Source organism: Pseudoliparis swirei, chromosome 13 (assembly GCF_029220125.1).
Source record: "Pseudoliparis swirei isolate HS2019 ecotype Mariana Trench chromosome 13, NWPU_hadal_v1, whole genome shotgun sequence".
Taxonomy (NCBI): Eukaryota; Metazoa; Chordata; class Actinopteri; order Perciformes; family Liparidae; genus Pseudoliparis; species Pseudoliparis swirei.
Genome location: NC_079400.1, coordinates 10,225,653 through 10,243,206, shown reverse-complemented (window position 1 = coordinate 10,243,206; position 17,554 = coordinate 10,225,653). Strand labels below are relative to the sequence as shown.

At 45.9% G+C, this 17,554-nt stretch overlaps 1 protein-coding gene across 2 annotated transcripts in view; it reads right to left on the bottom strand.

Moving 5' to 3' along the window:
* The window catches only part of etv4 (ETS variant transcription factor 4), a 36,890-nt gene that overhangs the window by 11,646 nt on the left and 7,690 nt on the right, over positions 1 to 17,554 (bottom strand). The window contains exons 4-7 of one of the 2 annotated variants that reach the window (XM_056429435.1): positions 17,234 to 17,287; positions 4,405 to 4,534; positions 3,537 to 3,719; positions 2,991 to 3,382 (exon numbers count right to left, since the gene is read on the bottom strand). In XM_056429435.1, the coding sequence (XP_056285410.1) occupies positions 2,991 to 3,382; positions 3,537 to 3,719; positions 4,405 to 4,534; positions 17,234 to 17,287 (759 nt within the window). Of the gene's footprint in view, positions 1 to 2,990; positions 3,383 to 3,536; positions 3,720 to 4,404; positions 4,535 to 6,487; positions 6,622 to 17,233; positions 17,288 to 17,554 lie in introns of those variants that run through there. The other variant, XM_056429436.1, reaches the window with a different exon arrangement.

Sequence of the window (17,554 nt, the reverse complement as noted above, 5' to 3'; positions counted from 1 at the left end):
AAGAAAACGCCGGTGTTGTTGTCTTTACAAGCCGTTTACGTCAATCCACGTCAAGTACCGTTTCCCCGTGTCATGCCCGTAACCTCGCGGCTCGAGACAGCTTCTTTTTGTCGTTGTTGTGAATCAAAATAAATCGCCAGCAAATAAACAACTCGGTAATCTGTCTTCATGAGTAAAGGGTTTGTTTTCCGGGTGCATTCACAATCTAAAGACACAAACAATCCAATTAACTGCTTGAACAAAACTATATATTGTATATTTAGACTGCTAATTACATTTTCATTAGTTCATTAGAATGGTGACGCTTTTCTGCTCAACTTTTTAAAGGTTGCCTGGAATCAATACATGTTGTTATATATATACATATATTTATATATGTATATATATGTATATGTACATACAGGACTGTCTCAGAAAATTAGAATATTGTGATAAAGTTCTTTATTTTCTGTAATGCAATTAAAAAAACAAAAATGTCATGCATTCTGGATTCATTACAAATCAACTGAAATATTGCAAGCCTTTTATTCTTTTAATATTGCTGATTATGGCTTACAGCTTAAGAAAACTCAAATATCCTATCTCTAAATATTAGAATATCATGAAAAAGTATACTAGTAGGGTATTAAACAAATCACTTGAATCGTCTAATTAACTCGAAACACCTGGAAACACATTTTCAAATGTTTGATTTTGTTTTGCTGTTATAAATCTTTTTTTTTACTTGGTCTGAGGAAATATTCAAATTTTATGAGATAGGATTTTAGAGTTTTCTTAAGCTGTAAACCATAATCAGCAATATTAAAAGAATAAAAGGCTTGCAATATTTCAGTTGATTTGTAATGAATCCAGAATGCATGACATTTTTGTTTTTTTAATTGCATTACAGAAAATAAATAACTTTATCACAATATTCTAATTTTCTGAGACAGTCCTGTATACATACACTACCGTTCAAAAGTTTGGGGTCATCCAGACAATTTAGTGTCTTCCATGAAAACTCACTTTTATTTATCAAATGAATTGAAAATTGAATAGAAAATATAGTCAAGACATTGACAAGGTTAGAAATAATGATTAATATTTGAAGTATTAATTTTGTTCTTCAAACTTCAAGCTCAAAGGAAGGCCAGTTGTATAGCTTATATCACCAGTATAACTGTTTTCAGCTGTGCTAACATAATTGCACAAGGGTTTTCTAATCAGACATTAGTCTTCTAAGGCGATTAGCAAACACAATGTACCATTAGAACACTGGAGTGATAGTTGATGGAAATGGGCCTCTATACACCTATGGAGATATTTCATTAGAAACCAGACGTTTCCACCTAGAATAGTCATTTACCACATTAACAATGTATCGTGTGTATTTTTGATTAATGTTATCTTTATTGAAAAAACAGTGCTTTTCTTTTAAAAATAAAGACATTTCTAAGTGACCCCAAACTTTTGAACGGTAGTGTATATAATATATGTATATATATACATAAATGTATATATATATATATACATATATTTTTTTGCAGCATTCTTTTCCCCATACATAATGAGACACATTTTTTATTGAGAGAGCCGTCTCGAGGTTTAAGCCACCCCCCCGTATGACCTCATACCTCATTACCTCATTGTGGCGGAGCCGTCTACGAACACACGATAAACTCTGATCTTTTACTCATATCTGAGACCCTTCTGAGGAAACTCCACCAAATTCAACTTTCTCCTCCACCCAGCCGTTATCCACAGAAAAACATCCTTTTGTACTCCCCCCCCCCCCACCCCCCTCTCTCTCTCAAGGCTGCTTGATTCCTATTGTCCTATCTCCTTATCGAAAAGGTGCAGGTATAAAAACACGAGAGTGTTGATAATTTGCTTTTCTCTGTTTTTTATTCTGCATTAAAGCATGACGCTCTGTGTGCCCGTGTGAGCTGCGAGGGCCTCTGGACGGCATCGTGTCGGCCCTCCAGCAGCTCTGATGCAGGTGACCGAGGACGCTTTGCACGCCCAGTGTTACATTTCTCTCCCTGTTGCTTTGGATTCAGAGAGGCGAGTGGAGGAGCTGCTTTCTGTGCTCTCCAGAGTGGTTCAGCTCGTTGTCAAAGCGCCTGCGCTGGCTACCCCACCCTGTAACCCCCCATCCCTCTCCCCCCCAAATCCTCCCCTCACCCTCTCCCAAAGCCCAGCCAGTGAGAGGTTCGGGTTACTGCGGCCACGCTCATTTTTCCATTATGAGTTCATCTGCCTGCAGAAAAAGGAAGCCGCTGGTGCAACCTGAGAGCCTGGAGCACTCCACCGGGGACTCTTGTCTTTCCAGTGCCCTCCATTTTCTCAATGAAATTCCTCTGCCTCTCTCTCTCTCTCACACACACAGAGGGAGAGGTGGGGGAAGGAGGGAGGAGTGTAGCTGCAGGAGAACATTTTTCTTTGCTCCTTTTCTTTGCAAAGTGTCAGAGAGTTGAAAGGAGGAGTTCTGGAGGCGGGGAGTGAGCCGGGTGAGGGTGTAGATACAGTGGGGAAGTTTGTTTGCCTCTTGGATATTTTGTTCTTGAGTTAGCTTTGCTCACTGGGGAGGAGTCGGTCTTTTTTTTCAATTTTGAGACAGCTTACGATGCCAAACACTCCTCATAAATCATTTCAACTGTTTTCAGGGACATAATGTATTTGATGTTGTGTACACACACGAGAGGAAACTGATCCGTCCATTTGTCTCTTTGTCTCTACAGTACGATCCGAAACTCACAAATTGCCGTGAGATTTCCTTTTTTGTAGCACCAAACCTCCAGTAACCTCTCAAGTTTATTGAATATCCATTTCTCCAGCGACAGAATATGATGTGTTACTGATTTAATAATCAAAAGCTGCCGACCCGTTGCTTGTTCCAGCCTCTAAACTAGAGAATTTGCTGCATTTGTCCGTCTTCAATCGCGTTTATAAATAAAGATGCATCGTGCATTTTTTCATATACTGCGGTGACGTTAGCCGGAATCACTCACCAGGCTCGTAGGTGTAGTCTGTGGGCTCCTGCTTCACCATCATGGGGGCTGGTGGGAACCTGTGTTGGTGCGGGTGTGAGTGTGGATGCGGGTGGGGGTGGGGATGTTGTTGGGGGTGGGGTCCGTGCCCGTGTCCCGGCCCTGCCATGTGAGCCGCCCGCTCATACAGCGGGTCGAGGTATTCTTGCTTAAAGCTCTGCTGCAGGTAGGGCATACAGGGGTCGGAGTGCTGCCGATGGTAAGCGCCACCTCCGCCTCCGCCACCCCCCGGACCTCCCCCGGCTCCACTGCTACCATGACCCGCCGGGGCGGAGGGCATGCGCTGGAAGGCCTGGCCTGGTGGCGGGAACTGGGGACACATGGGGTCTCCTGAGGGGCCCTGGTACCTGGAGCTGAGAGATGAGAGGCCGCAGCTCATTTCAGGATCTCACGGAGCTTCATAAATAATAATTTAATATGAAATACAAGCACGGATGTAGTAGAAAAGTAATGTGCGTGTGTTGAATGTCAGTCACGGCTGCCGCCGAGACTCTTGTGACGTGTCACCTGGCGTTGATGGGGTAGCTGTTGCTGGGCAGCGGCTGGGAGGTGGCAGCGGGGTTCATGTAGCCGGCATCGGGCCGTCCGGCCGTGGCAGGTTTCGGGGAGTAATGCTGCTGCATAGGGGACATGGGGGTCCCTGGGCAGGAGCTCTTGGCTCCTCCTGGAGCCATTTTCTGCTCATAGGCACTGAAAAACACCAACACACTCATGAACACGCGCACACATGCCGAAAGGCACATGCAACAGCAGGGCCGTGCCAGGGAGGGTCAATACAACAAGCTAATGGGAGCTGGGTGGGGGGTGACATGTGGTCAGTGTTTTTAGATGCGCTGACTTATGCATGACAGCCGAGGAGTGCTGTGTCATTGGATGACGGTCTTTAAGAAGAACGGCCGAATAAAGAAATTAAGTAGTTATCGTTTCAATTGTTCTGCACTTGGTTCATGAAAGGATGTCATAAATATGCAGAGAGATCATAAATCAGGCTTTGTGCCCGAATCACATTTAGATTTTCTTTTTTTTAAATTAAGAGCTAAAAAAAAAAAAAGGAAGGAAGTCTGGTATAGACTAAGAGGAGGACATGACCAAAAAAATCTTCTTTGTGCTTAGAAAGCAAAACTGGGACAAAGGATGAAAGAAATGGGAATTCAAAGTATGATTCCCCCAAAACATTAAAAAGATATCACGAAAGGAACCTATGAACATGTGCTTTGTTTTGTTTTGTCGTTTGGGTACACCGTCTCTTTTTGTACAGATTGTAAAGCCCTCTGAGGTAAATTTGTAATTTGTGATATACAAAATAAACTGAATTGAATTGAAAAAGGTTGAGGGACCAAATACCACAAACTACATGTACTCTGTGAGCAGTTACCTGGCATAAAGGCACTGCTCCCCACTGGAGTAGCTAAAGCTCTGCTTGTGGCTACAGGACTGGCTGGGGTCGGAGCCCGGGCTCTGCGGCTCCTTCTTGATAGTGACTGGAGGGCTGTGAAATGCCACCGCTGCAAGAGACAGAACACAGACAACAGACATGAGAAGGTACACACACACACACACACACACACACACACACACACACACACACACACACACACACACACACACACACACACACACACACACACACACACACACACACACACAGACGCTCACAAAGGGCTTTATGTATTCTTTTCTCCGTCAGCCCTGCCCCGATACTATGTTGTCGTTAAGCTCAAATGCAAAAGCAAATACTTCTGTCTGCAAAGGAATCTCCTTTACGTGCCAGACAAAATGCTTATGTGACTGTCAGTGACACAGGGCAGCAGACAGACACGTACACACACACTTGCATACGCACTGAGGAGATCAGGCGCACGCAGAAACAACACACGCTCACACACGACTGCATTCCAGCAGTCATCGGGAAGCCCAAAGTGTCCTCGCCCACTTTTCTTTCACTCTTCCAGACACAACAGCAGCCAAAAAAACGTCCTCCGCCACAGTTGAGCTTGAAGTAAACAAGTCCACGGGCCAAAGAGAGAGCGAGAGAGAGAGAGAGGGGTCTGTGGACTGATGAAAGTGAATGTCACACCTCTGTTGGAGCAGCATCCTTCACAGATTCTGTGTCCCTGTATTCTTTCCTATCGGTATCCAGATGTTTTGAGCTTCACTTTTTGCCTTTGAGTTCAGCCGGCACCAGAAGAACCGATAAAGCCACGTCTACCGTCAAAGTCCAAGACATTAAAAGCAGCATTTCTGCCATTTCATCACCCCCCCCCCCGCCTCCCTCCCCCCCCCCCAAAGGCATCCATTCACTCTCCAGGCACAGCGACCTGTCCATCAAGCTGCACTGCTGGAGGGGAGCTTTGCCTCGATGGCCACAGAAACCACCCAAAGTGGAGCTTCAAACTGTGCCGAGGGCTCGTGTTTATTATGTGAGGGGAGGTTTTCACCCGGAGAACTGTACAGGATGTTTTTCTGGTCCCGACAGGGTAAACAGCAGCAGCTGTGCACCTCCAGCTGGGGAGGCCTGTATTTATGTGCGGCGCGCACGAGCGTGCATGTGTGTGTGTGTGTGTGTGTGTGTATTAGAAATCTCGCCTGAATCTGTATGTGCGCCGCGGTGAATGTGTGTGTGCTTAAGTGTGTATCTGTGTGTGCAGTGGGTGTGGAACTGCCGGAGCAGGCCACACTGAAAGCTCAGCCCAGGTAATTACACGCCAACAGCCATTCACAGAAATGTTTTAAGAAGGAGGAGAAAAGTGAATAAGACCAGAGACGACTGCTCCACTGAGGCGAGAGACAGGAAGTGAAGAAAAAACCCAAAAGGAGGACAAATAGAGTGACCAAAAAGTGAGAAGAGGTTATAGTGACATAAAACATGAACCGCCTCGAGGATCGGCACTCACTCACCAAAGTTGGGTAGAATTAGTTGTTAAAAAAGAGTTCAAATTATGATAAATCTATAAAACTTTTTTTTTTTAAAGGTTGAAAGAAATGCAGTCACATGATTCTTGCTTCTCAAATATAAAGAAGTGTTGTTTAGTTCATTGTAAATGTAATAATGTGAGTTTGTTAGTTGAACAAAAACAAGCAAAAATCAGGAGACTGGAAATTAATTGAATTTATTAATAAAAAGCTTTTAAAAATCTACTTTATTCTTTTACTGCAGCTATAGTTAAATTTTTCAATTTTGTATAATACATTTACAATTGTTATTGAAATTGAGCATGCAGGATGACAATGGGATCAAACACCTTCGGTGGGTTATCATTCATGAACCCCAAAATAATCTTGTGTGCTCAAATACTCAAAGTGTTTTCATCCGGTGTTTCTACTACTCAGACGTTTATTTCACCGGTTTTATTCTCGTCCGTCCTCGACTTGGAACATGCACAAAATGACAAACTGAGTCCAACAACGATCCCAACACTCATCATCGTAAACCTTCCTCCCCGTGCGTCTGTACTCACTCTCCCATGGCAGCCAGGCAGGTGAGGAAGTGTTGGCTTTAGCGGAGGATCAGCGGGATTAGAGAGCATTTACACAGATTTCCCAGACAGACGCGATGGGATTCCAGCCTCCTTTAAGTCTCCGACAGCCCGTCTGCTAGTGCACAGAGGGTGGCACATGACTACCGCTCTAATAATACTAGTGTGTTTGTCTATTGACATCCCGCCCCCCCCTCCTCCTTTCTCTGCCATGGTCATGAACTGCAAACAATATCCTGGGAGAGTGTTCTCTCACGAGGCGGCCAAGTGGAGCCACTAATGCGATCGGCAGGAATATTTCCCTTGATGTGGCTCTCGGTTTATGAGGATGTTCCATTTCAAACAGTCCTGCCTGGGAACGGCGTCAGCTCTCTCTCTCTCTCTCTGTGTGTGTGTGTGTGTGTGTGTGTGTGTTTGAGCTATCTGTGCGCGACCTTTCTGGGATATTAATTAATCTGGTGAATGAGCTTCCGGTAGAGTTTTGTATTTGTGTATTTGGACGGTTTCCAATTAGACGGAGAGATGGTTGATGCTCCGACTCGAGGTGGAGGAGGAATTAGCGGGAGAATGTTCCAACTTTACATACGCTTAGTTATTTAGATTCCCCCCCCCCCCCCGAATCGCCTCGTGATTTTGATTAAAAACCAATTTGAACAATATTCGGGAGTCTGCAGACATGCTAGACAGGCACGTGCACAGATAGACCCCCTAGTGGTGCTCAAGCACCTGCCCTTTTGCCCTGGATGAGAAAAGTGCCCTTTGTCAACTCTGTCACAAATCATTTTGGGCAATAGGTGCCCTTTTTTGGGGTTTGAGCACCTGTCCTCCAAAATGTCCGTGCACGTGCCTGATGCGAGACATGCACGTCGCTGTCAATGTGCTCACGAGAGGCTGAAGCTACATGCAGATGTTTAGCAGCTGCAACGTGTTCGCCTTAATACAGCTGAGGCTAAAGGGAAGGCTCATAGCCGTAAGCCCCCCCCCCAAACAAAGTTATTTCCATTCATCCTCTTGCTCAAATCATCCGTCCAGGCTCCTAATTCTTCAATAATCTTAATTCTGGTGTTGATATCTGTGCTTGCAGGCCAAACGTCCACCATGGACAGTAAAGGAAATAATAATAATAATAATAACTTGATTTATATAGCACCTTTAAAAACAAAGTTTACAAAGTGCTCTAAGTAGAATGAAGGCAAAACAAATAGAATGGTAAGATACAAATATAAAATAAAATAAAGAGATAAACTTAATTAGGGGAACCAAAGAACTGCGTATTAGGACGACGTCGCTTAAAAGCTGTTCTATAAAAATGTGTTTTAAGAAGTTATTTAAACGAAGTTACTGATTCTGCGAGCCTTATCAAAAGTCAGAGGACGTCGAACATCTGGAAATGAATCAAACATCCAGTTTCCAAGAATAGCCCTTAAATAAATAAATAATATATTTTTTTAAAATCTCTGGTCCGCACCAACTTTTTCAAACTCTCTGTTATATCATAGTTAATCTAACTTTCCCAAATGATGTCAAAATGTGCTGCTGGAGTTTACACGCCGGTGGCAGTGTGTCGTAAACGGACCTGGGGAGAGTGATGTTCTCCGGGTTCCCGTCTCTTCCTGCTTTTATTTGGGGGCAACAAGACGTTCTCCGACTGCTTTTGTGAAATGTTACATCACCCTTTCGCAGCAATCCTCATATTTCAAAGTTTCTTTTTTTTTACACTCGGGGTCAGTTCATGAACTCAAGGAGTGTGAAGAGCTGGGAGCTGTTTGGAGGAGGAGGAGACAGACGCGGTACACAATGGCCGTTGTATTTTAAAACAGAGCGTTTGGATATAACGCAGAAGGGTGCACAGCGTGCACGGTGTTCGGTGAAGAATCCCAATGAGTATTTATGCATGTGGCCGGCCGTGCACGCTCACGTGCACTTTGCCCCCGCTGCAATAGGTGCTTCCCAGCACCTCCTCAACTGATAAGGTCAAAGGCCTCTTCATCGCTCCAAACCTCATCCTCTTATCTCCTCCTGCCTTATTCCGAGGTATTCTTTGCCGTCTCCCATTCACTCCCTATTCTGGTGACCCCCCCCCCCCCCAAGCTGAAGGGGCAGGGTGGAGATGGACTTTTACATATGTAAATGTTGGTTCTTAGAGGGGGAGGATGCAGGGTGAAAGGTGATGGTCATGGTTGAGTGCTTTAGGAAGTAGAGGGGTCATTACACACACACACCCACACACACACACACACACACACACACTCTTCTCTACATAATGGGCCCCTTAGCTGAGCCATACGGAGATAGTGTGGACATGTCAGGAAACACTATTGGATTCCCGAAAAGAAACACAAACAGTGGCGTCAGAGGGATAAACTATAACGACTGGCGCTAAAAGATTTGATTAGAGCACGAATAATGACGGATTAAGATTACAACAACACAAATTTGACGAGAGTTTTAAGAAGCTAGGTCGATATTCAAAGAGACAGGAATCAGGGGGCTTAAACTCTCAAGCGCAGCAATCAAAAACACTTTAAAAGTCACTTGCGAATGTCCGTTTCAAGCGGTTTGAGGAGACCTCACTGTGAACTCCCCCGGCCGAGTGCATTTCCTACCATTAAAGGCACTTGTGTAGGGAAATCCAATCTGAAGACGGCGGTGGCTCTGGAGAGTCTTACATTGGATGTTTATGCGCGACATGGCCAAGTCTTAAGCCTCTGGAAGTCTGCAACACATGACAGCCTCGCTCACAATAACTCATTGGGCATCAGCCCCGGTGTCAAACCGGGTGACTGGATCCTGCTGAACAGAAGAACACGTGAGCGTAACGTAAATACTCACTTAATGGGTCCAATCACACAAATGCAATTTCAAATTGCGCTCTTACAGGAACCATCTCGGGGCTATCTGGAGGTCTGGTTCTTCTCTCGTGTTATATATGTGTTGTGCATGTGCAGTGGAAGCGGTTCAAGGCCTCAGTATGCATCACACACACACACACACACACACACACATAAACGCGCGTGCAAAAAGCAAGCTGGAAGCATGCGACAGGCTACACCTGGTTCCACTACTCCTGCCAATTGATCCCTTATGTGGGGACGGATCAATACAAGCAAGAATTTCAATTATGCCACAATGTTTTTTTTTTAAAGGTTTAAAAAAAGGAAGCTATTGATTCACACGTGGCTTGAGAATGACGTGAGATGAATTCATGACTATTGTGGTGAGAGGGAGGAGCGATAGGGGAAAGTATTTGACTGTCAAAACATGCATTATATTAGTTTGATGTGCCTTCGTGGGCATTATGAAGTCTTTATTTTACTTTGTCAGACCAAGTTTTTGTGATATTTCTAAGCTTCAGGCTTTGTTGTTATGGTCAATAAACATTTGGATGGGAATAAAAAGCGAAATCATCACATTTCCTGAGCTTCACATGGAGAGCGTGACCAATTCTAACTTCACAAGAAGAAAAAGGTCAAAAGTTTTCAGCCTGAAAAGCGAGAAATAAAACGTTGACGTCGTCTTTAAGGCTTTATCATTTAACCCCTAAAATCAGCGGCATACGTACAAATAAAGAAATCAATATATTAAAAAGAAACTAAGATTTAATAAATTTAGCTTTGGAGGTGGGATAAAAAGTTAACTTCACGACAAAAAGTCATGTGACTTTAATTTTCATTCCACTGAAGCCGGAAGTTGACCGAACGTTATCGAAGGACAATAATGTACTGTACTTAATTGTGATGTATAATGTAACTTTACTTTAGTCTTTATGTTATGAAGTTCAACAAAAAATAATTATGCGAATAAAAAAATACATCTATATCAATTATGTTGCATATCAGTATTTTTTATATTGTGTAACAAATAACAGATTCAGGTGTTCACTCTGTTTTAATGAAACATGTATTCATGTGTTTTGGCTTTGTGGGTTCAGAGAAAGAGAGAGAGAGGGGGGGGGGGGGGGGAGGAGGAAGCGGAAGCGAGGAGATACAATACGATACAGACCGTTTCGACTGCAGAGTGTATCCAGTCATTCCACTGATGCATGGAAACATGTGCTGGACATGTGTGTGCACGTCTCAGGTCACTGCACAATCAGGAAGACACAGAGAGAGAGAGAGAGAGAGAGAGAGAGAGAGAGAGAGAGAGAGAGAAGCAGCCTGGCCAGCACTGACAAACTGGTCCTCGTCTCTGTCGGAGCCAACAGGCCCGAGAGTGGCTTCAGTATCTGTCTGCTCGGGGCGCCCAGGAGTGACGGGTCCATTAGTATCCGCTCTATCTGATTTACAGGTCGTCCTCTCCCGTCTGATAATGGCTCGGGCTCCTTGAATATTCAAAGAATGGTTGTCAGATACCTGCCCGACGAGCCTTACGAGATTGAAGGAAAGCACGATCAGCGAGACGGGACGATTGGCCGAGACGGCGCGGCTCACAAACGAGCTATTTTTCTCTTTCTTAAACATCGAACGCGTGACTGTGTTGTCCGTTGAAGCGCTCCGCGGGGCATCGTGTTGGTGTTGGCTAACAGGAAGTAGACTGGGAATCGATTGCAGTATTTATCTGAATGGATGTTCTCGTGGTAACAAGTGCTTTATTTCCCTCCCCAGAAGAACCCCCGCCGCGCCTTGAGCTGTGTGTCTTCCCAATCAACTGGATATCAGTCTTCCTTGGTGTGGGATGTCAGCCGTGGACTAAGAGCACACATCTACCCCGTTAGGAGCGCTGGGGATACTTAAACTGGGCTTTTCCAGAGGAGGAGATCGAGGAGGAAAATATCCAGTGTTTACAGTGTCTTTACACCAAAGATATATAACAATAAACCTCAAATGTCCACGGTGTTAATTGCATCTTCTGACATCCCCACCATTCCCCCGTCGTCCACTTCCCTTTCAATTGTGCTGCGTCGGCTTTCTTTATAAATGGCCATTGACCAGACATAAATCTGGCCGCTCCATCGCCGATACAATACGTCCCTGTCCCGGGACGTGTGCAGCGAGAGGGACATCCGTCACAGTCCAGGGGTGGATGTAATTAATGTGGCACAATATTGACTCCTCTCTCTCTCAATCCCTCAACCCCCAATATAGCTGTCCCCTCTTAATGTTTAATGTAGCCATCGATCCACACACACACACACACACACACACACTGTTACTGAAATGATATAATGAACTCCCACTGCCCACCAGGGCATCATGGACGTGAGGCAGTGCTGTATGTGTGTGTGTGTGTGTGTGTGCAGTGTTTCTTTTGTTTGTTCTACTTTGTGGCAATGCATACCTGTACGTGTGTGTGTGTGTTTCCAGCCGGTGTTTCAAGGCAAAATCTGTCTTATCAGAAGGAGATAACACACAGAGAGAAAGGTCGGGACACCTTGCTTGAAGTTATCGACACACACACACACACACACACACACTGACACACACACACTTTCACCCTCTCTCCGTTTCTCGATCGGGACCGTTATTCTTGACGGCACGTTTGACCTGCTCTTACCCCTCTCCTTCCCTCTATATCTGCCTTCATGCTGATTTATCTGCGCTTTATCTTTCTCAAGCCGTCCATCAACCCGCTCCATCTCCTCCCCGCCATCGGCGAGGGAATCGATACGGCCGCACGCCGGCTCTCAGCTCGCTCCACACACCTACCGGTCTGTGTCAGCAGGTTACTATAAGGTCCATCACAGTGTGTGTGTGTGTCATGTTTTAATTGTCTTGGCCGTAATCTTTCAGGGTTATGAAGACTCTCGAGATGAGGAACTGGATTTAGGTGGAAAGGTTGAAAGCCCTGTCGCCATGGAGACGGACGAGACGCAATCGTTCTTCAAATGGGGATAAGAGCGCACACACAAAATGTGTAATACCACCCAAAAGTTAAAATCTGCTAAGAACATAGAAAGGCCTTCAGGTGAACTCCTCAAAGTAAAAATATGGCTTCTAATGAAATGCAAACCGCCATTTTGAACTCCTTTTTAAACCTACAGTGACGACTGGTCGATGACAACATTGACCTCGGTTGAAAGAGTATAACAACGATGAAACTCAAACATCTGTCCCACGCCGGGATCTCCTGGTCTGGACACACACGTCTTCTCGGTTGAGAGCTGCACCGTGACTATCGTTCTGTATTCGGCCCACGATCCCAAAAAAGCCATCAGCTGCACCTGGAGCTCTGCACACCTGGCGAAGCCGATGCCTGAAGTCGTTACGCCTAATGTCGAGCTCAAACCCGCAATTTGGCCATCGGAAAAAAAGGCGTTCAGGGGGAGGAAAGTCCCGAGCCCTTTTGATTTGAAGCATACAGAGAAAGCATTTCGCGGGATTATCTTCACCATTTTATTTGGGATGTGAAACCACGAGTGAACTCAACCGATGGCGCACATAATCCCTCATTGCACAAGAGACCTGGGCTCGAACAAGTCACAATTTAATGAGGAAAACTTGCCTATAAATTAACTCTACGCTATTTTCTCTTCCACGTAAGTTTGGCTGACCTGTCTTGACCTTTCTCGCCCCATCTCTTCATTTCCAGATCTCTCTCTCTCTCCGACAACAAATAAAGAGGAATGGCCACAACAACCACCATCTTCTCATTGAGGGCCACTTCAAGTTCAACAGCTGTTGTTGTTGTTGTTGTTTATGACCTCACCCGTGTCTCTTTGCTCGCTTTCATAAAGAGAAAAAATTCCTATGTGTGAGCATCACAGGGATTTTTTTTTGGGATGTACTGACACACACACACACACACACACCTCGCTGCCCTGTAATAAAACACACACTGCCGTCCATTCACAAAGCTCCGCCGCTGACACTCGGCTGTGCTGCCTGGCTCAAACCCCCGTGGCCCCGCGGCCCCCGGCCCCGCAGCTCTGACAGGCTGTTCTGAATCAACACGCTGCAGAACGGCTTTTCCTTCCGACTGGAAGCCGTTAAACGCCGGTTACTCGACACGCATGGGCCTCGCCAACTCGTTTTCGCTGGATTGGATCGACTAAAGACGACCAAATGATGTTGTAAACTTACAGAAGCTTTCGGGTCCTTCTTAGGATCCTTAACAGGGGGGGGGGGACTCTCAAGATGGAAAAGAAAAAAGAAGTGAAACGCATGAATCTTTACAGATAAAACCGACTGGATTCTCCCCAAAAGAGGTTGTTTTGTTTTACAACAGTAAAACAAAACAAATATAGGCCTGCACCTCTCATAGGTGTTGTTAGTGGTGGCATGACCCCCCCCCCCTCCCTCCCCAATGCTGTGAATGAAGGTTCACTCCCCTAAACTCAATGTGCTGCCTCAGCCGGTCTTTCACAACCAACCCATTCATAAAACTGCAGGGCTGAAGTTTGTGTGTTCGCGCTTGTGTGTGTGTGTGTGTGTGTGGGTGTGTGTGTGTTCACCAGGCCAACTGTGTTAACGTGTGCACGAGTAAGTGAATGAGAGGCCGTCAAAAGAAATCATCTGTTCACGTAGAAGAAATCAACCATTTTGCTCGTAAGCAAAACAAAAACGCAGAGAGAGAGAAAGGGAGAGAGAGAGAGAGAGAGAGAGAGAGAGAGAGAGAGGTATCCATGCAGGCACCTGACTGTTTTTTTTGCACATTTTGTTGCATAGCAGCTGTATTTTGGAAAGCGGAGAACACAGAGCTGCATGTTTGTCTCTCGGGGAGAGGGGGAGGGAGGGAGGGAGGGGCTCCGTTCTCGCCCATCGCCCCATGCTCCAAACACAGGGGCCCGATCGGGCCGGTTCTGGTCCCAGAAAAACAACCCAACACAAGAGGAAGGCTGTGAAGTCATGACAAAGCAGAACACAGAGACGCGCTGCTGCGGGGGTTTGGTTACTGGAGCCTTTTCCTCCCCTCGCTCTCTTCCTTTGTTCCTCGTTCCCTTATTTATTTTTTTCTCTTTTGGTTCATGCAACTTTTGGGGATTATCAAACAATCATTCGACTCCTTTTTGATACAAGAAAAAAATTTAATCAAAAGGGAAGAGGGAGATTTTGGAATTTAGCTTCTTTCCTCTCCTCTTTCCTTTCCTCTTTCCTCTCCTCTTTTCGTGCATTTCCTCTCCTTTTGCTAAACTTGACTTCTGAGGAGCTGTAACGGCATTCTATGGCCACAACTTCCTATATAATTACTGCAAGGCACAAAACTAAACAATCGTCCCACACAGCTCCAAAATCGCTGGATTAGTTCACATCTTGGAACACTCAATGTGTGTGTAGAGAGAGAGAGAGAGAGAGAGCGAGAGAGGGGAAAGGGGGGGTTGTGTGTGTGGGGAGGGGAGAAAGGGGGGCATCCAGATTTTTAAATTCGACTTAGTTTGTACAGACACAGGAAGGGAAGGAGGGGTTTGGAGTATCCACTTGGAGAGGAGGGGGCGTCAGAGAGAGAGGGGGGGGGGGGGATCTGTAGTACTGTAGGGCTTTTTTATGAATGAAGACCAAAGGAGAGAGCAGTGGAGGAGCGAGAGAGGGAGGGAGAAAGAGAGAGAGAGAGAAAGGGGGGAGGGAGAGGCACACTTCCTCTTACGCACACAGGGAAGAAAATTTATGAATGGGTCACATCTCTCGAGCTGCTCCAAGTGTAAACAACATACGAGGACAAAGACGAACGAGCTCGGCCTCGGCAAACGCTCCAACGCTCCAACGCCGGCCTTTTGGTGCTTTTAACACACACACACACACAAACACACACACACACACACACACACACACAAAGAAAAGACTAAACACAGCGACATGTTCAAACTATTTTAATGAAGTCTCCACACCATCAAATTGACTGACACCTCCATGTGTTTCTCCCCCCCCCCCCCCCGCGGGCAGTGAACAGACAAAGGAAGCCCCCCGACAGCCCGGGGTCGGGGCGAGGAGAACCCCCCGAAGGCGCCGTCGACGGCAAAAAATGAAACATTAATCCTCATCTCCTTTTGATGAGCGCCGGATAAAAATCACATCCTGCTTTTTGAGGCCGATCACATTAGTTCAACGGGGAAAACCAGGGCGCGCTGTTATCACCAATGGCTCTATTACCTTTAAGCGCGCACGCACACACACACACACAGGTCAGTAAGTACATACAAGTTGCATGTTTGCATAACCTTCCCTCAATGGCAGCCTGCAGACAGAGCACGCTTGTTAGCTGTGAACTGAGGGAGATTGGACCAGATGAGATAGATTTACCAGATGTGCAGGTATTGCACAATCCCCCCTCCCCCAACCCCCCTGCAACCCCCCTCCTCTTCCCCAATCTGGCATTCCTACTTGTTGCTTGTGTTTTTTGCCTCTCTCTCTCTCTCTCTCTCTCTCTCTGTCTCTCTCTCCGTCTAAACACCACACCCATGCAGGTAACAACCTGACTCAGTAAACAAAGATGTTTTTATTTGACCCGGGCGCCGTTTTCATTGCAAGCATCAATTATGTTTTTTTTCCAGTCACCTGGGATTTCCCAAAACAGGTGAGTCACACCAGTTTTTTTTTTTTTTTAGAAGTACACCAGACTCTGAGATCGCCTTGCAGCTCAGTATGGGGAATAAGACGGCCCTTTTAATGCTTTAAATAGACCACATGCGCAATCTAGAACACACACAAAAGATGAATACATTTATAGTCGCTTCATTTTTCCATCAATGAAAGCTGAATGGCTCGAAGTGGACTCCGCTGCTATTGACTGTGACCAGCAGGGACACTGTCTGTCAACGCGGGAGTGTCTCCGCTACGAATAAGTGAGCTGCCCGTCAAACCGAAGCCCCCGTGACCCTGCAAATCTTACCCTGGTCAAGCGTTAGCAGAGGCCTGACAGCTGATTGGCTGGCAGGTCACGGGGTTAAGTAGACACGACCCCCAGCGTGCCCCTGGGTTCATCTGCACTTCCTGCTGCGCATTGTTGGTCCAACAGACAGCGACAATGTTGCACAGGGCATGTGTCACCGAGGGGCCGAGCGCCGGTGACTGGGAGCCGGTGAGAGCGCTCGGTGTTTACACACAAAAGACACATGGGCTCCGACGGGGAGGAAGCGCCTTTGACTGGGACGGAAAGCTGTCAGATGAGATTATTCTTCTTATTCCTATTCTTTAGGCGTTTCAGTGTCATTGCTAGAGATGGAGACGCTCCGCAGTGCTTTGAATGGAACAGGAAAAAAACGAAAAGAAGAAAAAAAAAGCCCTCTGTTTGCAGAGTGACACGTATTCCCACCCTGACCCTGAATCGCCATTGTTAAGACACACAACCAGAAAGGGAAACTCATTCAAATAGCCGCTCAGTTGTGCAGCCAAGGAATTTGCTTTTCCATTTTACACCTTCCGATACACACAAAAGTCCATCTTTGTACCTGGGGCCCGGTTCTTTTTTTCCCTACTGGTTTCCTGGGCTGTACCCATTCAGCTTTTCAAAGGCATGCAAATGAACGATAGCGGCGCGTTTCAGGCCGGCACCCGAATTCCCCTCACGGTGGCCGGCTCATTAGGCCTTCTGTTTCTGCAGAGACATTACTGTAGCATCAGCTAGTTGACTTTTCGTCCTCACTTGCAAACTTTAAGCTGCAATCACAGGATCAGGCCGACCGGACGAGTCTAAAAGAGGCTCGAGACAGTCCACAGCTCTACGTATGCTGCATGGGTCGATGCCTGATTGAATAAACAATGATGAAAAAAAAAGAATCTGTCTCTGCAATATACGGTCCGAATATCAGATTTTCGACGCATACATTCAGAGGACACGGAAAGTGAAAGTACTCACAGTTCTCAGAATGGAAATCAGGAACAAACTGCTCATCGCTGTCAGGAACCTGAGCTGAAATTAGACAGGGAGAAGAAAAAAGCAACCATAAATTTAACATTATTATTATTATACTTTGGACAAAATGTGACCTTTCTCCGTCTCTCCTTTCCTCCCTCATTCGGTTTTATTTTTTTCCCTCGAAATCGGAATCTGAGCCCGGCTGGGCTTCATTCAGCAGGAGTTCTTTTGCCGCATGTCAGCGTTTTGCTCATCACGTGGATCAATATGCGAGAACACGGAGCTCCTGAATGGCATGATGTTAACCGGGCGGCCTGGTTC